The sequence below is a fragment of the Vidua macroura genome, chromosome 15 (genome assembly GCF_024509145.1).
Source record: "Vidua macroura isolate BioBank_ID:100142 chromosome 15, ASM2450914v1, whole genome shotgun sequence".
NCBI classification, from domain to species: Eukaryota; Metazoa; Chordata; class Aves; order Passeriformes; family Viduidae; genus Vidua; species Vidua macroura.
Window position 1 is genome coordinate 4,785,441 of NC_071585.1, and position 22,023 is coordinate 4,807,463.

General features: G+C 40.6%; 1 protein-coding gene across 2 annotated transcripts in view; it reads left to right on the forward strand.

Moving 5' to 3' along the window:
• Window positions 1-22,023, forward strand: part of SLIT3 (slit guidance ligand 3) — a 471,188-nt gene that overhangs the window by 331,527 nt on the left and 117,638 nt on the right. For both annotated transcript variants that reach the window (XM_053991145.1, XM_053991146.1), the window contains exons 13-14: window positions 11,023-11,166; window positions 13,622-13,785. In XM_053991145.1, the coding sequence (XP_053847120.1) occupies window positions 11,023-11,166; window positions 13,622-13,785 (308 nt within the window). The remainder of the gene's footprint in view (window positions 1-11,022; window positions 11,167-13,621; window positions 13,786-22,023) is intronic.

Below are 22,023 nucleotides of genomic sequence, written 5' to 3' on the forward strand. Positions count from 1 at the left end.
CAGTCAATCATATTTAATATAGAATATGGAGTAGCTTTTAGACATGCCACTTGAAACCTTTCTGACAATCCTTTTGTAGCCAGCAATGAATTTCCCCAAGATTGTCACGGATGTGTCACTGTGACTGCAGCCTTTGCTGCCCTTATATGGGATATCAAAGTAAGCTTACATTTAGATCAGCATTCATGAGCAAAGCCAAACAAGTAAAATGAAGTCACTGAAATGACTCTCTGTGCTAAGTGAAGGACGACTCAGATGTGTAATTTATCCATAAGACCTTAATTGCAGACATGGACCACCCTGTTCCAGAGCAGGGCAAGCAAGAGCCCCTTTGGTTTGGCTGTGACAGTCCCTGAGCTGGGGCAGTGGGGAGCTGCCCATCACTTTATCCTTACCCTATGCACCTTTTCTGGCAGCTCCTTTCCTCTCTCCTGCCCCAAACCTCACAAGTTTTCTGGTACTTCAGTGTTTCTGTGCCTGGGCAGAAAGAGAAATTTTGGGGGTGGTTTCCCAGGTGTGAGGACAATAATTATGAAAGTGCAGAGGGACTGGGACTCATCCTACTTTGAGAAAAAAAAATGTATTTTAAAAAATCTGAGATTAAACACCTCCCCAACACAAATATTTTACAGTTGCAACTTTGAAGTGATACTCTTCAAGACTTGTTCTGTCTAATCCAGGCCACTTTACAGATAGAATCCTTCCCAGGAGGAAAATATAAATAAGAAAATCACTCAACACATGGATCGCCATGTCCTATAAAAATATGGGTCTAGAACTTCTGCATAAGGCATTAAGCAATTTTTAACTCCTTTGTAGAACAGTCCTAGCGTGCATGTAGAGCAGGCCTTCAGTGAAGTGCATATTTAAGACAAGATACAATTGTTTTTAGTCAGAATTGGCTCAAGTGATGCCTTGTTGTTAAGGAAGCAAAATCTGTGCCAAGGAACCACTGGAAGGTGTTGTGATTCAACTATTTAAACATTCTCAAGCTGAGACAATGTAAGTAGGTTGCCCTGTTTTGGGATTCCTAAAATATCATGACCCGGGAGCTTTCCAGTGTTTGTATGTAAAGTATCTTTTGGCAAGGAGAGCATTGAATGATCATCTTTTAAATGCAAACAAATGTCTGCAGCTTTTTGGATTGTGGCTTTGAAGCAGCTGTTCTGGGATTGCTTGTAGTATTTTAAGGGCTACTAAAAAAAAAATAAATGGCATTTGTTGGTCTTAGACCTGCTGTTGAAGAATTGGAAGAGTGCCCTATGATTAGATCTAATTTAGTGTTCCATGGGCACTAGATTGGATTTCTTCTTATTAGTCTGGAGACACTCTGATAAGAACACTCTGATTAAGGTATCCTGGTAGCCTGTCTGATTTCCTGAGCTGGAGCAGGAGCAGTTTAGAAAATGTACTGGCTTTGTGATAAAGCAGAACACAATGAGAAAAAGGGAGTCCTTGTGGGTCCTGTATCGTTTAGAAGGATAAACTATTATTTAGAAAGAACATATATTATTTAAAAGGAAAAAATAATCAGTATGAAAGTTCAGAACAGATAATATTGTTATTAATTGTTTTGGATAGAACTCATCAGCGTTTATCAGACATGTAATTGTTCTTCAGTTTAAATGTACTGTCACAGTATAGGCCAGGATTATTCTGTACTCTGGCTGAATTGCCCTCTGTAAGGGCCTGGCACCTTCAGACAGTACCACTGGTGTCAGGAGCCCCAGAGCTGGATAGAGGGGTTCTCATCTCAGGCATGGCCACATCTTCATGTGTCCTGTTTGGCTTTGGTGTAGGGGAAATGAATTCAGAACAAGTTTTAGACCACCTGGCTGGCATCAGCATTCCACATTTCTGCCCTATAAGGCAGAGGTGGTAAGCCAGTATGATATTATATTTGGCAAGAAAATAACTGGCATGGTAAGATAATAAGGGTTTGGAGGATTTTTTTTGAGGGATTAGGGTGTGGTTTTGTTGGGCTTTTTTTAAACCCTATGGGTTTAATTCAAAATGTTGTTTCTGAAGTTTTCATTATAAGTAACCGCCTTAAATAGTTAAACTTACCCACAAAAATAATTGCAATTGGATTTTTTGCTAAATTGCTGATTTCACAAATCTTATGTGTTTCTTAAGTATGTAATAGTAACCAACAGAGCAGCAAAAATCATTCTTCAAGTCCAGCTACACATCTGTTCTGTGGAGAAGCTTTTCTTGGACCATGTAGTTTTCCTTATCCTGTTTGAAGGTGCCAGAGGAGAGGATGATAGAAAGCTTTGTAGCTACTGTACCCTATCTTCATACTTTCTTCTTTTCAGCAGGTTGTATCAAGTGCCTTCTGGGAATTTTAGGTCAATTTGGGTTTGAGATATCTATGTTGTTTTCCAGAAAGGGATAACTGGTTTTTTAGCTTTTGTGGGTTTTTTTCAATACTGTGAATGAAAACTTTCATTTTATTGGGGGATGAATTCAAGCTATTAATCAATTTAATTGTTTTCATTTCTTGCATTTAAATACCAAAAGAATGGCAAAGGCTTCAGCTTAAGGTGGAAGTTACCATTAGCTGTGGATGGTTAGTCCAGAAGACCTTCAACTGAGCTTGGGCTTTCTAGAAACTGGAAGACATTTAAACGTCCTGCTCACCTGTCCTTCAGTTCCCCTGGAATGTGGACAGGCTCTTACAGGAGCTCCTGAGCTTGCCAAGGTGCTGCCAGTCTCTGCTGGGGGGGCACAGCCCGACCCTGCAGCTCCTTCCCTCGGGCCAGCCCTGGGACAGATAAACCCCACAGCAGCCACTGATGCCTCAGGTTTTAGCTTTTATATGTTTCACATTCTGTGCTGCTTTAGTGTGTGGGTCTAGGCTTCATATTAGGGGATGGTGAGCTCTCTTCACAGAGCAGGGAGACAAAACAATTCCTTCTCTAGCTGGGGACCAAGGACAACTGATCCAAATCTCGGGCCCAAGAGCACAAACAGCGTGGGCTGGAGAGAGAAAACAAGAAGGATGGGACTGCATGGGCTGGAGCTGGAATTGGACAATGAACTCCAATATGCAAATGGAGCAGAACTTATAAAAGTGAGAGACCCCATGACTGCTTGTCCATTTTTTGTGGTAATTTTTTTGGGTTGTGCTGCCCAAGGTGGATCCATTGAGGTCTCCTAATAAATCCCTACTTTATTCTTTAGCTCTGTCTAGTCTCTGTTCTAGGTCAGCCTTCACAAGGCATCACCACAGGCACCGAGTTTGTGAGCCAGCATTTGTCACGTCTAAGTAGCACACTTCCCTCCCTGCAAGCAGATTAAAACAAACATTCTGGGAGCCTTTTATCGCAGCCGTTCGCCGTGCGCGTCGCCGTGCTCTGCTTCCTGGAGCAAGGAGCTAGCATAAAATCTCTGCTGTTTAAAAGGCTGCAGAGCAGAATAATATGAGGGATGAAGTCTCATTTTTCAAATGTCTGGCAAGTATCAGTTTTCAATAAATCCTTTTCCTTGAGGAAATTTACTTTGCATAGTTACTAATCATACAAGCGCTCAGAAGTGCTGATCCTAAATCTTCTGCTTGTGATCCCCATGTTTTACTGAGCAAGAAAAATCCCCGTAGTGGGCTCTGTTTTGATGTTGCTAAACATCAGGAGATCTACTCCTGTGGTACATATATATTAAAATTAGAGGCTTGTTGTGTTTCTCTCTCAAAAAATGAAGCCAGAAACTGACAGCCTTCTCCTCCTTCACCTAATATCTGGTCATTAGGGAAAGCTCAACGCTGCAGTTGGAAAGGACCAACAATCATATTGGTGCCTGGACTTTGACATATTGACAGATAAAGTGATGTCAAAAGTGGTGGCAAATTATCACTCATCTAACCTGGGTTCAAACTGGAACTAGGTATAATATTTACAACTTCAGCTGACCCTAAAATAGACTTCTATGGAGTGACAAGGCATGTGTATACTTTCAGAAACTTCTATCATCAGCCTTCCCAAAATTCAAGTGGTCACATTTTAATTTGAGTGATTCTTTTTTTTTTTTTTTTTTTTTTTTTTGTAATTTGATTTTTTATTCTGTTTTTTCTGTGATGAATAAGGCAGATACTTGGTATCCCCAGCTCTTTTCTGGTGAGGTTGCTTGAAAAGTGTCTTCATGGTGGATTTGCCAAGTTTGAAGTGCTTGTGTTGATTTGTAATTCTAAATTGAATGCCAGTACTGAAGAAGGATCTACCAATTATTTATTGTGTACTTTTGGGGCTTGATAGAATCTCAAAGAGAGTGCTGTTATGTACAAACTCATACAGAGTATTTCAAAACAACAGAATGTACATCAATTCCAATATTTGGCATTGTATACATTGCACTGTTGTATACATAAATATATTAATCAGCTATGTAAACAGCACAGAAATGTCAGAATAAAGAAAGTACAGTTTTCCATTTAGAAGTCTTTAATAAATAGTCTCTTCTCTTCCCCATGGTGATCTGGGCTTTAAGTGATGTATAATGTCTTATTCTGTGGAGTTCTTAATTTTTCCCATGGAGAATAGACAACAGGCAGTAAGAGTCCTTGTGACTGATGTAAGGGGAAAACATTTTCACAATGATGTCAGGTGGCTGGAGTAGGCTGCCCAGAAAGCTGTGCATCCTCTGTCCTTCAAGGTTTTAAAGACCAGACTTTATCCAGAATGGATTAAGCTCAAGGTAACCCAATCTGACCTTGTAGCTCATCCTGTTTTGGCAGCCTATCAGGACAAGAAACCACTAGAGCTTCCTGGAATTCTGAATTACCCTGTGATCTGGCGATCTGCATTAACTGTGCATGAATGAGTCATGCTTTGAGTGGGTTTCAGACCAGATGACCTGGAGGTCCTATGCAACCTATGTCATTTCTGGGATCCGTGAGCCTAAATTCGTAGCAAAATGGCATATGAGCTTTCCTCTTGCTTACTCAGAACATTTCTGGCTACAGCATAGAGACTATGCCACCCTCATCCTTCCAGTCCAGGTCAGAATGCTGTCTGCACAGACCTGTTTAATAGCTTTAGAGTTGCTTTCCAGCCATTTACCTCAAGCTTTTTTTCCATCCTATTTCTGCATTTAGGTTGCTATTGTGATAATGTTACTAAACTCAATAGCCACTGTTAGAAGTGAGGAAGCAGCATCTGCCAGACTCAGAAATACAATTACAGTCAAGCCCTAATGGAAGAGTGCAGCAGCATCTGCCTTTCCTGTGTCACTCGTGTAGCCTGGCTGCATGCAGCTTCCCAAGCAACTGCTCATCCCTACGTCAGTGTGAGCCAGCAGCCCTCTGACGCCAGTGCTCCGAGCTGGACTCTCCTGACAGCAGCTCTCCTCATTGTTATTGCACACAAACCTAACTCTGCTAGCCCTGAAATCTGTGAAAATGTGTTTGTTCCCCTGTGCATCTGAATTATCATGTGGTCATCTCGAATCAGCTGTGATCTTACCTGCAGGCAGAAGTTAGACACTGTTGAATTTCCAATAGCAGAAGTCTGGGTGCTGTGACAACACTTGTTTATAATTCTCCAGGTAGTAACAAAGGTACCACAGGATTGTTTTGTGGGTGGTGTTCAACCAGAGCTGGAGACTTTTGGAACAGAAAAGGAATTTCTGAAATCTCTTTCTAAATTCCCACCAAAACAGGACTGTCAGACTGTGCTCTGTACTTCCTTCTTGATTCATTATCAACTTGTGGCTTTTCCATTTTAATTTACTGTGAATAAATTTGTCATCACCATCATCCGTTTCCTGAACATGGAGAAACACTTGAAGCTGGTTAAGCAAGCATGATGATGATTTCATGCTGGTTATTATCAACTGAAGCACTGACAGACTCTTCAGTGGTCAGTCATCACATTAGAAAATGTAAATTTTAGTAGATGTTTAAATATCTCAACACAGTGAGAGACAATCAAAATGCTCCCTGACAGTCCAGGCCATCTTAAAATGTTCCTGAAACTTAATATAATTATTTTGCCAATAACTAGGCAGGGGCACCATTCTATCTTTAGATGTTGCTTATCATTGGCTGCTGGGATGGCCAAGTGCTTGACAAGATATTGCTGTATTGACACTTCAGCTGTTCTCCTGTGAAAAAGTGTGTTAAATCAAGGATGACACTTGATTCCCTAAAAATTTCAAGAGAAAATTCTGAAAAACACATGATATTTTTTTTTAACTTCTTGTAGCAGGTATTGTTTATTCTAAGGAAAGCTTTCTGCTCAGAATTCTTTTTTTGCTGCCTTATAGTGCCTCTGAATGTAGGTGAAGCCTGCAACTATTGATATTCTCTAAAGGTCATGCCTGTTCAATTTGTATTCTGCTGTTACCCAGGCAAAACTGTTACCCAGCTCTCCTCTCCCTTACAAGTCTCCTGTGCCTCTTACATCTGTTTTTTTCTGGTGAATTCTCATTTTCCCCAGTGGAGTCTGGCATGTGGGATGTGCCAGCCAGTTCATGGGATGCCAAACATTTTCATTCTCATCGTGTTGTCGTTGCTGTCAAAACACAAAGCTGGTGAAAAAGGAAGAGAAGCTTTTCAGTGCCTCGGTGCAGCTTTTCTCCCTGACACTTTCCTTTAGGCTCATTCATGTATTTGGGATGATTCCTGCTCTATCCTGCAGCAGCAGAGGCCAGCCTGCAGTCCCCAGCACGTGTAAGGTTGCCAGGCTGCTGTTGATTCTCCAAGTTTTGTAGTTATTTCCTGATAGTTTGGTTACTTGACCTCACTGAGATAAAAATACAAACATGGCTAAGGGTAAAAGCCATATAAACATTCCCATTTGCTCTTAAAAAACAATTTTTTCAGTCATTTTGGGTTTGGAGTTCAGAATGTTATTTAAATGTTAATCACTTGAAGCTGTGCTTGGGCATATAATTCAATTATGGGACCATCTTAATTATGCAGATGGTGCTTATGGGCAGCTGATACAATTACAGAGCCAATTCAGTGCAAATTCTTTTCAAGGGCTTAGCTGAAACACGTTATTATTACAATGTGTGTGGACAAATCCATTTTTTTTCAGGAAACGTGTTCATGGAATTGCAATAGTGCTCTGCTCAGCTGGTTGTTTCAATGGTGTGCAAACCACAAGGTTTTTAACCATTCTCCCTTATTCTGTGGTGGTCCAAGGCTTGTAGAGGTTTCTTCATGTTTTTTTACATATCCTGAGGGATGGAAATGGAGACTTGAGTTAATAATCCATCATCCCTCTGGGTCGCAGGCGGTTTTATTTCTACTTGAATATTTTACCTCCTTTTGAATGGTGCCCCACATCTGGAGGCTGTGTAAATATCATCTAATCAAGCTGATAACAAAATAGCAGAATTAGTGGAATTTACTTTCACCATGAATTGCTGCAAAAATAAATACCATGTCATTCCTGCTAAAATAGAGCTCCTCTTTTAATGTTGTTCCTTCTTTTGGTGTAAGTCCAATAAAGGAACCCTTAGTATGTTTTATGGCCTGGTTCAGTGCTCAAGGAAGATTCTGCTTCCTGGAATATGCTTTTCTCATCTGCCTTTGTGTTAGTTTAAAAAACCTCTTAAAACCACTTTTAACGCCATGTGAGGCCTGCCTTGTGTACTTAATTAAAAATTAGATGCCATTAGTGGAGCTGGATAATGAGGAAAGGTTAAATAAAGAACTGAAATTTATAGAGGGGAATATTCATAGCGGATATTTTAAAAATAACTGAGAGTTTTGAAAGGAATATGAACCTGAATGATTCTGGCCAAAAGTCATCATCTAACTCACAGTAAGCAGGAGGGAAAAATTTTTAGGGATGATGTATTCTGCTTCCTCAGTTTCTTTTCTCCCCCCTGTTTCTCACTGATTCTGAGCAGCAATAAGTCAGTAATGTATCTCACCATCCACCTCATATGGCCACACCTGTATTCCTGTTGAGCAGACTATCTGTGACACACAGAATAGGTGTTGTCACCCCAGAAAAGCTGTTTAGGACCTGAATTCCCACTTCTAAACAGTCTGCACAAGCACTTTTCTGTTCCAAATTACTCTGATGCTTAAAGAAGAGCGTGTGCCTCTGTATTTGTGGCTGTAGAGAGGATAAGTTGCTCTCATTTTCAGTGTTTGGCTCTAAATAAATGTCACAGATTATATCACCATGAATATAGTCATCAAAAATTCATGCCAGGCACCTTGTCATATTGTAAATTCTATTCTCCAGCATGGGGTTTATTCATGTTTTGTTGAAACTAATGGGAGAATGAATCTGGATCCAGTGTATTCACTGCAGTTGCACGTCACTTTTGCTCAGAGGGTTTTTTCAGTGGGATGGATCAGTAATGTAGACTTTGTGCCTGATCTTTGCACAGGAGGGAACAGCATCTGCCCAGAGCAGCTCTGCTGTGCACTTCTGAGGCATCCCAGGAAGACATACTGGTTACCCACATGTGGAAATACAATTGTAGTTCAGTTGTAAATTCTCTTATTGCTGAGATTGTTTTCATTTTTGCTTTATACCTTGTTACAAGTACTGCTTGCAACATAAACCATTACTATAATACTGGAAAAAAAAATCAGCACTTAGCAAAATAAATTGAAGTACATACTTGTTTTCAGTTTTGTTCCTGGATAGCTCAGGTGCCAAGCCTCTGTCATGGGACAGGAGCAGCCAAACCAAGCTGGTGTGCATTCCCTAAAATCGGGGTGGCACCAGTGCAAAAGGACAGGGGGTAGAAACCAAAGGATTTGTAATGCCTAAGAGCATGTCTAGGGATACTGTTCAACATTCAGTACCTGGTTCTGCCTCCTACTACCTTGTTAAGCCGTTCTTTATGGATCAGATACTCTACAAGCTGGAAAGAGAAATGCATGATGTGTGAGATCTGAGAGGAGGAGATTGCTTTGCTGTGCTTTACAAATGGCTCTAGGAAGCAAGCAGGAGGAGATGGCATTTGCTGTTGGAGTGAAGGAGGAGGAGCTGTTCCTGTAGCCCAGTGGGAAAATTACCCTTTTACTTTTGGGGGAGCCAACAGGAGTGTGGATTAGGTGTCATGGAAATACAGATTCCAGAGGGGTCATACTAGTGCTGCTTATGATTTCATAAAATTGTTTCAGCTATTAGTTCATGCAGAAATGTAACCTCATTTATCCATCATTGCCTTCTATGGGATTTTGTCTTAACTAATGTCAAACTTCATTTTCCACAACATATAAAGGAGGAAATTCGGGTAAATCGATACTGACTTTCCTGCAGGCTGGGAAAGGGAGTTCTCCTTTGGAGCCATCTCATTCCAAAGCATTCCAAACTCCTCTCCTGGAGTTCTCCATGCTGCCCAAGTCTGCCTTCATCTCCTGCGTATCACAAACACTGTAACTTTTGGCTGCAGCAACGAGGCTCTGCCAAAACAACGGTGGGAGCACAGAACTGCAATGAGCTTGTGATGTTCCAAAGGTTGCAGGAGTGTAAAGGCAGAGGAAATATCTTCTGAATTATTTTTTGGAGAAAAGAAAAGCATCACATGCAGCTAGCAAGTTTATATTTCTTCCTGAGTGGCTGCCCTGCTGTCTTTAGTGGTGTCTGTGCAGTTTGTTGAGAATGGAAGCTCCCTGTGCTGTTAGAGGTGTCTTTAAAATGATGCAGTTGCTTGCTGAGGAATAGAGGATATATTTTCCTTTTTGCCTATAAACATATTTGTCTTCTGTTTTCGTATTAGTGTGCTGCCTCACAGAGAGCCACATAGGTGCAATATTTAGTTCTTTAAATTCATTGACAAGGGAAGAATTTTGTGCTCAAGAGAACTGAGTTAACAACATATACTGTTTGCAGTTTACCATTTTTCTCAGTAGTTCTTGGTAGTAGTCAAAAGATGTGGATTTTCACTTTGCTAAGAATAGGTAATTTCCTGCTTATTTCCCTTCTAAGTGCAGGATACCACCTATGCAGATGACAGTGACAAATTAAGTGTTCTTGTGTTTGATTGTCTCAGCAGGAGATGCAGCTTGTTGTTGGGTTTGTATATACTTATTTACATGGGGCAGAACTCTGGATGGATGAGCTAAGAAAACTTGCACAAACACTGTCCAAGATTTTCTTGCTGAACTGATCAATCCCACCAGCTGGTTGCTGTGTAGTTGTAAAATATGGTTTTTTAAAATAGTATTTAAATTGCCTTTGTGCTGCTTTTCCACAGCTGCACAGGTCTCTGGTGTGACTGGAATTCATAGAACTGTGGGACAGTAGAGGCTGGAAGGGACCTTGAGTGATCACATAACAATAGTCTGAGGAGCCCTTGCTTAAAGCAGAGCCACTTTATCAGGTCAGGCAGGTTGCTCATGGCTTTATTTGGTGTCACTTTGAAAACCTCTAAGGACAGGGACTGAGGACGCAGTTCCTGTGGCAGCCTGGGCCCCTACCTGGCTGTCCTTGGGTGTGAACTGGGTTTCCTTTCAGTAGGTTTTAGCCCAGACCTTACACTTCCCTCTTTTTGTCTCTCAGGAGAAACATCTTTTTAATCTTCTGTTATCAAATTAACCTACACTGCACTCCTAACTCACTAACCCTATACTCCTTATCAAATTATTTCAAACTCTCAGAATTTCAGTTAGACTTAAGACAGCTGCTGGTAGAGAAAATTGAAAAATAAGGGTTCTTCTCATTGTGGGCTGTGTGTACATGGAATAGCAAGAGGGGGAGTAATTTTTATTCCTGTGTATATTAAGCTGAAGCCTCCCTTAAATATTTGTGTAGAAGTTTGAGTAAATTGGGAGAGGGCTAGGCATATAACCCCCACAGCCCCCTAGCTTGTAAGTATTTTAAGATGGCTAGCACTGTTATACGTCTGTATATTCCCCAGCTATGAGAGCACTCCTGTTCACTGTGAGTTTCTCACCTTTTAAATGAAACAGGCAAGCGAAGCCTTTATGCATGGTTTATCTTTGGTGACTAGGTTAATATATTTTTTTAGATTTAACCCCAAAGTCCAGTCTATCTTTATTTGATTATTAAAAGATTAATGAATTCTAAACCTTTTCTCTGTTTTCAGGCTTCTCAATGCCAACAAGATCAACTGCCTGAGGGTAAACACGTTCCAAGGTCTGCATAATCTCAAACTGTTATCTCTTTATGACAACAAACTGCAGACCGTCAGCAAGGGGCTCTTTGCACCTCTGCGATCGATCCAGACTCTGTGAGTATGCAGGCATAGCATAAGTGACTGCTCTCTCTTTCCCCACCAAAAACGTTGCCTGTCTTTGCATCTGACATTAAGACAATTTGGAAGAGACATCCGTGTGCTACAGCCCCTCCTTTCCTCACTGAGAGAAAAGGAGCAAGAAGAAGTGTTGCATCAGTTCAGCAAGGGCAGGATCGACACAGCCTGCCCTTAGTGACAGAAATGTCAGAGCTGTGTGAAGCTCAGGCTGTTTGTTGGGGAGATAATGTGTGCATTTGACTCTGGATAAGATATGAACAGCACATTCTATTAGGATCATTGCCTAACAGTTTTTAATGAGCCAATGAGTTGGCATCTCTCCTGCCTGGGTCTGAGTCCTGCTGTGCAGTTCGTGACTTCTGTAACCACATTTCAGCTGACATTCCACTGAAGGGGAATGATATGTTGTATTATTTGATCCATTAAGAAAATCCACTAAACAATTTTGAATTTGGAGGCATTAGAATAGGCATCAGAAGCAAAAATACAGAAATGATTCAATATTTTGTAGAAGAAGGTCTCATCCTAAAGCTGTGAGTAATAAGATAATAAGGTAAATAGTACTCCTTCAGAGCTGGAGTTGGCAGCCTCATATTCCAGTATTAAAATATGTATGGGTGTTATATATATATACATACTGCAGTATCTATGCACACACACACTATAATACTGCAATTTTTTTATGCAAATGCATATTTTTATACTGGGAATACATTGGCTGAATTAGTTGTATAAATGTTTTAAATCGTATACAAATGAACTTGATTTCTTGCAGCAGAATTTCTGCCACGTCCTCAGGCAGCTGCAAACACAACCTGAATTTCCAACATATATTTGGCCAGTATATACTGCTGCAAACTATTAAGGCATTGGAATAATCATGTACAACAAGCCCCAGTCCTGCCCCCGCAGCTCTACCATGCTTTCTGCTGCTGCAGCTTGCTGTGTACGTACACACATTAACTGGGGCCACAGAGAGGGTTCTTTTACAGAGGTATGTAAGGTTTGTCAGGTTAAACAACAAGCTTTTTTAATGTTTATAGCCCTAAGGTGTGGACATCTCCCATTGGTTTTCATAGGGTTTTGCTGGTGTTCCTGGTGGCCCTTGCTTAGAATGGACTTTGTTGCTTCACACCAAGAGACTTTGTCACAAAGTTTTGATTCATGCTCCCATTTGTAATGCTCCAAGTGATTGACATCTTCTGTGTTTTTCTAGAGCTGCAAAACCAGACCCAAATTGTGTCTTTATGTGATTCTTTGTTCTTTGGACCTTTCACAGCAGGAATGGCTCTACTGCAACAGGAATCTTGAGTTTCCTCAGGCCCTTTTGCTCTGTGTGCTCTCCCCAGTCCTGAACAGCCATTGCCCTGTTGTATTTTACATTTATTTTGTTCAGTGGCAGTTCATAAATATAACTGCAAACAGAAAAGAAGTTTCTACAAGTGCAAAAACAGTAACAGAGTGAGTTCTTGTGTGGCTATAACCTTATACCTCTGTCCAAACCAAATTGAAACATCTGTCTTTTCTTAACCTGCTTTAGCAGTTATTGGAGAGCTGAGTTCTGCTCCCTTGGAGGTCAGAGGGACTGATGCAAGTTAGCTGAAGTGAGATTAGAACATGGCTCTGGGAAAGACCTGGCAAACTCTTCTGATATAGTGCTCAGCTTTGTCAAGCAAAATAAATCAGAACAGCAACAGAAAAACACTTTCTCTCTGAGATTCTCCAGCAGATTTCTGTAACCAAAGTCTAAATGCCCACTTAAAATCAATGCTATAATACCTATTTCCAATTTCATAGGAAACAAGTTGAGCAAATTTTGGTGAAGGATAAAGTGCACTTGTACCTTGCCTAAACATTTCAGTCTTTAAATTAAATCCTTTTGCTTCAGGAAAAAATACATACAAAGGAAGTACTATTACACATGACGAGCATGTGTAACTATTAATTTCACTCTTGTGAAAAGATTCTGGACCACTTCTGCTTTTTGCCCAAAGATCCAAGGTGCTTTACTAATTCACATTTTGAGCTTGCTGATAAAATTTCTTTCAAGCCAGGATACAAAATGATCTTCAGGTAAGGTGCATTTCTGCGTCCTTTAAAGGGGGCTTTGCTGTCTTAATTTTTGTTTCCTCTGTGTGAGGACTTGCTGCAGGCTTAATGAGCTGCGAAATGTGAGCGCTCGCAGAGTTCTCCCATTCACGTGCAGCTCCGTGCGGCTTCCGCCAGGCCTGGGGTGGGTTTTTTGGTTTGGTTTTTTTTTGGTTTTTTTTTTTTTTTTTTCCAGGAGCCGATTCAATTAGTCCACTCTTCAGCTTCGGCGTTGGTGGAAAAAAAAAAAAAAAAAAAAAAAAAAACCAAGAAAAAAAACAAACCAGTGCTGGAGCACGGTGTCACAGGTCACTCCTGATTAAACATGCCATCCTTCTCGCAGACATTTAGCTCAGAACCCATTTGTGTGCGACTGCCATCTGAAGTGGCTGGCTGATTACCTGCAGGATAATCCGATCGAGACGAGCGGCGCTCGCTGCAGCAATCCCCGTCGCCTTGCCAACAAACGCATCAGCCAGATCAAGAGCAAGAAGTTCCGCTGCTCAGGTAATAATTCATTTATCCAGCCTCTGCTGCGCTCCCCGTCCGGGGATAAGCAGGTCCAGAGAGCCCACTAATCGAATCTGCGGGACAGTGTTTGCTGTAATGGATATTAGGGAGCATCTTTGGAAATTTAATTTGGGGAAATTTGGTTAGTTCGACAGAAAGGCAATTACCTTATGGGTTAAAATTAAAAAAAAGAAAAAAAAAAAAAGGAAAGAAAAAAAAATAAAAAAACCCACGGTGGTCTATAGCTGTCTCCTCTTAAAAACAAAAAGAAAAAAAGATAAAAGCTTGTGATGTTTAATCGTAGAAAAATACTAAATTATTAAATATTTAACCAAAACAATGACAATATATGTGAATCCATGTGAGAAATGTTCTATTTTGACAGGATTGTCAATTGTATTCAAGCAGAGCTTCTACTGACCTAATGAGAGCTGAGCTCAAGTTAGTTCCCACACCTAAAAGGCTGAGAACAGTATGAGAGGTTTTCATACAACCGGCAGTGGGCATTTCTGATCTGGGATGGGAGTGAATCTGGGGTGAGGGAATGGCATCGATTCATGTGCTTTCATACACTCATTTTCCTTACATCCATAAGTAACACACACTAACTTCTAAAATTGCCATCAAAGTTGGTAAGATTTTTTGTTTCAGCAAGCTTTGAATCAAAAGGTGCATAATAATTTAGGCAAAGGTTTTGTGTTGTGAATGAAATAGAAAAATGTTTCTACCTGAAATTAACCTCCGAAGTAACATAAACAGCTTTTTCTTAATCTTATCTATTTTTTATTTATAGTTCAGGTGTCATTAAAAGGATATTTCTTGCCTTTCGCAGCACAACTAAGCAGATAACTACTCCTTCATGTGGTTTTCCTACTGATTATATTGGTTATATCTATTTTGGATTACTACATTTTTGTATACTGTTAAGACAAGCAGGTTTCAGTAAGCAAATCTATTAGTGTGTACTGAGGAGAAAAATGACTGTTATTGATGAAGTACCTTGTGGTGTTTTCTATGAAAATTACTATGATTTTTCTTTTTTTCCTCTGAAAAGCAACATGATTAATTGTGTTCCTGGTGGTAAAAGATGAATGGCTCTAGATGGGGATGCAGCATGAAGCTGAGTGGCAGCAGCCCAAAACCAGCCGTTGTGCTTTGTGCATCTCTGTGAGCAACATGCTGAGCTAAACCTTCCCTTTATGGGGGAAAGAAAATAAAGATAACTTCATTTGCAGTCAGCTTTTCTTGGGCAGGCTTGTTAAGGTCTTCAATCCCTTGTGATTCAAGCCACAACATTTATAATCAGGCCTGAAATTATGACATATTTTATCTAGGTTTTTGGATTGTGTCCATCATAGTAACAATGTAATTAGCCAGTAATATTCATATTTAAATAAACTGGAAATGAAAATGCATAAATATAACTTACACAGGAAAGCAGCCTGCAGAAACAGATCTGTATAAACCTGTACCCAATTTGCCATTGTTATTTTCTTCTGCTTTTATTAATGGGCTAGAGGAATTAATGTTATGTGTGTGCATGCATGCTTTGAACAAAGGTACAGGCGAATGGAGAAGGCAAACACCAGCTGACACCATTTAGGAGAGGTCATAGCTAAGAAGCTACAGTGCAGAACTCAGTACCTGGTGATGCTGAGAATAATATTTTGTGTGAGTTCTTATCTTGGGGGTCCTTTCCTTGAGGCATTAGGCTGTTTTTCCCTGGGTCTCCAGCTCTACATCTATATCAAAACCACATGGAAAAAGCATAAACCTGACTTATGAAGGTGGAGAGCAGGGATTGAACAGCTTCAGAACAAAGATTTCAGCTGGATGAAAACTAATGCTGTTCAAAAGCTCAATAGAGAAGAGATCCTTGCCTGTAGAGTTTCCAGATGGTGATGAGATACATTGAACTCGACTTGCTGTCTGCTCACATGAGACAGGGAACATCTAATGGTTTAGAAAATCTTAGCTTGTAAATCAATCCAGGGACCAGACATCCTTGGCACCTGTTCTGCTCAACTTGTCCCTTTGAATCATGGCTACTTCAGGCTTGGCATTTAGCAGGAATTTTCCATGTTTTCATTTTGAGGAATGTGTTTCATCCCAGGATCTAACACTGCACGCCTCTGTGCAGAAATGTCCATGAGGTATGAATCTTCATTTAGAGCATTGGGCAGTGCTTTGTGTCATCCAGGGATGACACAATCCTGCTGGGATGGCAAGGCTTAGTAACTTGTCCCTGTCCTCACTCTCTTCAGGATTCTCTGTTCTAGTTTTTACATCTTCTGCTCAGTGTATGAGAAAACAATTTTTCATTTTAAATTCTTTTGTAAATGTGCATCTCTCTCTCAAAGGGTACTTTTTTCAGGAACCTGGTATATTCATGTCATTTGTGTAATATATCTAGTACATGTCAATGGTCAGAAAGATGTTTTTTGAGGGGAAAACACAGGGAATGTGAGGGATTTTATCATCACACAGTCTTTGACATTTGAGAAGAGATGAGGATGCACAGAAAGTTTGGGCTCTGTGGGAGCAGAGGCACTCAGGCAGTGTCAGGATCACACCCAGGAGTAGCTAAGCCTGGGAGAGCTTAATACTTTGCCATCAGGGAAAAGAACAGTTTTAAAGTCATAAAATTCTGAAGTTGTCCTGATGTGGTCTGCGTGTCTTCCACATTCCTTTTGACAAGGGCACGTAGTGATAGGACAAGGGGGAATGGCTTTAAACTGTAAGATGGTTGATTTAGATTAGATACTGGGGATAAATTCTTCCCTGGGAGGGTGGCAGGCCCTGGCACAGGGTGCTCAGAGCAGCTGTGCCTGCCCCTGGATCCCTGGCAGTGCCCAAGGCCAGTTTGGATACTGGGGCTTGGAGCAAGCACCCTGGGATGGTGGAAGGTGTTCCTGGCCATGGCAGGGGGTGGGACTGGATGGGCTTTAAGGTCCCTTACAACCCAAACCATTCTATGATTCTGTGATCATAAAGGGGACTGTGAGAAAGGACCTTATATGAGAAAAAAAAAAAAGTGACCATTCAGTAAATTAAAGGAACAAAGGGAAGTGATTTTTCACTAAGGTTAGAAGAGAGGAGTGGTTAGCAGGAATGGGGGAGAAAAGCTGAGGTATTTGAAGTTTCATCAGCCTGAAGTGGCAGAGGAGCATCAAGAAGGAAATGTCAAGAGGACACAGAAACAGATGGGCTAAATAGAGCTGTATTTGATAATTAAATGAAACTGTGAAGACAAAACTTCATTCTGCACGCTCTTTCCTTCACTTTTCATCGCAGGTCCCCACCATCCTGTTCAATAGCATCTAGCCTGAAGTACTTCCCTTCTTTTTTCAGTTGATCAGTTCTTTCAACTGAGCCACTTTCCCCAGATACTATTTCCTCACAGAACCTAATGACTCGAGCTTTTACTGATGACAATGGAGCAACATCTGCAAAGGTTATGAGTGGCCATAGGAAGGAGCTTCTGTGCAACAGGTAGATAATGTACATAATTCTTTTTAAAAGGAGAATTGGAAGCATTATAGCATGAAATGAAGGAACAGCAGGGAACAGGACATATTTTTGCCCAGGGCTGAGAGACCAGCAAAGCTTTTGACTATACCATCAAATATGTTTAAACTTCAGATTGCAATATATACTATTTTCTGTGATTTTTTTGCTTTCCATTTGGTGCAGTGCACCACAATAATAACAAATCTCCCCCTTGCCCAACTGTCTCCCCACAGCTATACAATCTGAGACTAAAAAATCTGAGATGTTTTCTTGAAAGAGAAATCATAAGTACAGACTGTGACTAATTCTCTCTCTCTCTCTCTCTCTCTCTCTCTTCTGTTTAGAAAAGGGAGATACTGTCATTTTCAGTGGCAACAGAGAAATTCTGATGATCATTTTCTTTTTGGCTACATCTGCTCACTCTGACCACCTAAGGATCCAATGGCACTTGGCAGCCTTAGGTCACTGGAGGCTCCCATTCTTAATATGAATAAGGGGGAAAAAGATCAACACAAATATCCTGCCCAGAAGCATTTGATTATGTTCACTACAGAGCAGTTTTGTTTTCTGAGGCAGCACTGGGCTTTAGGAGTACGGGAAATGAATCTATGAGCAGATTGTGTTGTCTCTGTGGTAGCTTATTGTCACTTCAAGACTTGGCAGGTTCCTTGATTGCTGTGTGACACTGTGTATGAAATAGCTTTTGGAAAGAATTGCCTTTGCATTCAGCTGTATATCTATTTCTCCCTGTGATATGTTTGCATTTTCAGTATATTGTGCACTTCAAAAGCGATGAAAGTTCCACCTGCTGTACTGACACAAACTATCTCTGATAATGATCAAAGCAATGTGTTTCTACAAACATCATATCACAAAAGCTCTTTATCTTCTAATTCTTAGAAATAAGACTTTTATCAAGAAGATTGCTATTTGAAATACTCTGAAGTGAGCCTGTCGTATTGCTTCCTCCTGCATACATTGTGTCTAACTGCCTTTAATTAGCAACTTCAGTTCCAGACAGTGCTATCCAATGAAAAGGACAGGGGAGAACAGGAGGAGGAAAATGAACCATCTGCCAGTATTATTCTCTCCTTTTTGGACACTACTTCTTGTTAACCCATCCCAAAGCAGAGGCAGCCTTTTTGGTACATTTGGGTCCAAAAATGGCATATCTAGGGCTAATGTAATTTCTCTCATGTTATTCTCAAAGGCATTTGATAAAACCTCTTCTCACTAATTGCAGCTTTTCTCCTAATTCTTTATGTTCTTTTCCAGTCTCTGTCTTCGTACACACTCACCTTCCTCAGGTTGCCTGTCTGCTTTGGAACAGACTTGCTGTTTCTTGTAATCACCTCAAATTTCCTTTTCTCTTCTCTGCATTGTTGCACCTTTAGAAGCTCAAAACTGCCATGGATGGAGTCAGGGGAGCACAGGCTGCATGTCAGGACTTTGTGTCCCTTCCTGTGACAGTTCACACATTTCATGTCCCTTGGACTCCTGGGGTTATCCCCTTCTCTGCTCCTAGTCATGTGTAAACACTATTTAAGATTTTTGAGCTCTCAGACTGAAAGCTGCAATGCATTGCTATTCCTCAACCAGTGTTTAAAAGTCATGAAAGGTGGGTGAATTTAACCCAGATCTTACATCATTTATCTGATTGAAACACTCTCCAGTTGTTCCTGTAATTTGCCAATCACTCAGATGACAACTTTGTAAATTCCTTTCATTTTTAATAAGCAAATAGTCATTTACAGACCATGGGCTCCTGCTCCTGCCCTTAGCATTATCTGTTTGATGGAAAGCACAGGTACCCACCTGCTCCTGTCTGCCTTGTTGCAGTGCTAAGGGACATGTTTTTGGGATGTGATGATCCTGCCCATGGTGTGTGGGGCTCCAGAAGCTCCTGAGCAAACCCCAGACCCTGAGAGCCTCTGGGTTTGCCCTGTGTGCTCCAGACCTGCTGATGTTAGTGGGAAATCTCATCTGAGGCCAAGCTCCAGCACTTTTCTCACCATGGCTTTGCCCTGCTGTGAGGGAAATTAATAAAAAACATTGGTTATGATTTGAGAAACTGCATTCAGATTTCTGTCTATGGTTTGGTTTGGTTTAGTTTGGGGTCTTTTCTGTATGTTTTGGTTTTATTCAGTTAAATTCTGTGTGTTGTACCCCTTTTTTCCCCTGAAAGACACAAAGACTCAGCAGAACTACCTTCAGAAGCCCTCTGAGTATGCCAAAACTGAGGATATGTTTGTGGTGCATAGGAATTATTCTTATCTGAATGGAAGGTTGTTTAACACCAATAAATCACCTGCAGATTAAATGCTATATGAATTTGTAATTATGAATATGAATTTTTCATGGTACACTGAAACTGAGTATATTTGGGCTTTGGTTTTCATGAATTCTTCCTGAAGCTGAAGTCATTAGAGAACACAATACAACTGCTATGACTAATAGTAATGGAGCTGGGTTCCCTTGTACTGTGGAAGTGTTGCTGTTGTTAAATTAATTTGACAATATGCTGGATACTGATTATAGTCCTCCCTTTCCTGCACATCTTTGATAGCAGTTCAGATCTTTGTGTTAAAATTTGTGTCAGTTACTCTGAGCCGTCACTAGCCTGTGAAGAACACGATGGTGAAGGGTTCTGGTTCTGCAGTGGGGGGAAAGAATGGAAACCATTTCACTCAAGGAAGCATAAGCTTAATATAAAACAGGTGGGTCTGTTTGGCAGAGAGTATGGTTCTTAATAAGAAAGTAAATTGACGTGTTTCAGTTAGAAAGTTTATTTTAGGTTCTGCTTCATTTTATTTTTGAGTTGAAGTAGTCTTCAAAAAAGCAAAATATCTGAACAGCTTTGTTACCCACCGGCATCCTTATTTGCAATTACAGTAAAGAGGCACTGGGAAGAGGGAGGATGATTCCTGAGTCACTGATGCATCTGTACCACTTAGGCATCCAAATATCACAGTTGTCTTGGATTCCCCATGCAGGCAGAGTGCAGGGCTGTGTAGATTCCTCCCTTGAGATCTGAATTGTCCTCTTAATTTACTATGTTAGAAAGCTGAGTGATTCATTTTAACCTCAAAAATTAAAGTGGGACAAAGTTTGCTCTCCTCTGACGTTGCCATTCCACGTGTTGAGGTTAAGCTGAGCAACACCAGAGGTGCTAAGGCAGCACTTTTTGTTTGTGTAGTAGTCACTTGAGTGGGATACAGAAAATGACTGTGGAGGTGCTGGCATGAAGAGAGCTCATCAGCTGAAACCAGTGCAAGGGTGTTGGTGCTGCAGCTGGACAACAAATATTTCATCTGACTATTCTGAGAGTGCAGCAGTCCCCTGAGGTGTTGCAGCCTGATGGGACCTGTGTATAAATTCTTTACAAACTGCAGGTTCAATGACTGATTAACAGAACGTGCATTACAAGAAGTGAATGAACACCAAGAGAAACCAAACAATGCTGCTTGTGTGTAAAGAATCTAAAGGGAGGGGTTTTCATGGAAGCTGGCACATAGCTGGAGATGTATTTCATTTTGCAACTTCTTTTTTGCAGACATTTATGCAGGATGATCTTATGTACATCCAAAGGCCTATGGAATTTATTTAAATGTAATTTATAAAATAGTGTGCTTTCCTGGTGTTACTGCTCTCCTGTATTCTAGGGACATAAATTAGGATTTGGACAGATTTCTTTGTGTGCTGGTACCTCTCGTTCATTGCAGTTGATGATTAGTTTAGGCAGTTATTGTAAGTGGTGTTTAATTAGTGCAGCAAAGGAATAGAGACTTGTTCAAAATATTCTCATGGGGTGTCTCAGGAAGGTGTTTGCAGAGCTCAGACTGCATTTGTTTCTAGCAGGACTGAAAGAGTTCATTGACACTGAAATTACTGATTTTATTACAGATATCCCACTTAATACTGTAAATCAGTATATAATATAAAAGTATTTGGAAGATATGAACTGTTACTTGTCATTGTTTAACAGAGTACTGTGAATTAATTTGTTTGAAGAGCCCAGGCCAGAATTTCTGCTTTATTAAAGCAGTGTAGGAATAAGGCTATAGGATTCTACATCCTTCTTCACTGGAGCCATACAAAATTATTGGCAAGAATGCTAGTTATAGATATAATTTCTAAGTAAATGAGGTGTGGATTCCAGGGTTATGCATACTTTGAATTAATCGGGCGAGAAAATTAATGTGGTTGTGTGCCACATTGCATGAGTCACAGAAGAAAATTAATCTAATGTTTTTATCAGTTCAGACTCTGGCTAGTTTGGCAGCTTGTGGAGATTGAAGATTTGTGTTAGGTACCCCTAAAAAACTGCTTCAGTTTATTTCAGTTTATTTCTTAGACTGCAAAATGAAATTGCCTTACTTTCATTGCTGAACCCAACCTACAGTGTGGGGTGGCTCAGTTAACCCTGTGCTTATTTCCTGAAGTTCCCAAGTAATTCAGTGTTGCCTTTTCTGCATAACAGTGCTGGGTCATGGCAAAGTGGGGAAGCACAGACCCCTGCTGTATTATCTGTCATCTCTGCTCAAGCACTTGCATTGTTCTCCGTGTAGGTAATGAATAATCTGCTTGGTGCTGACTTTGTTCTTTGGGCACTGCAAACCCCTTACTAAGGAAAGTGATTTGTGTTTAAAAGCACAAGCACTGACCTTCATTGAAGTCCAGCAAAACACTGTGAGCAGTTGCAGAGGACAGCCACTTCCTCTCTCA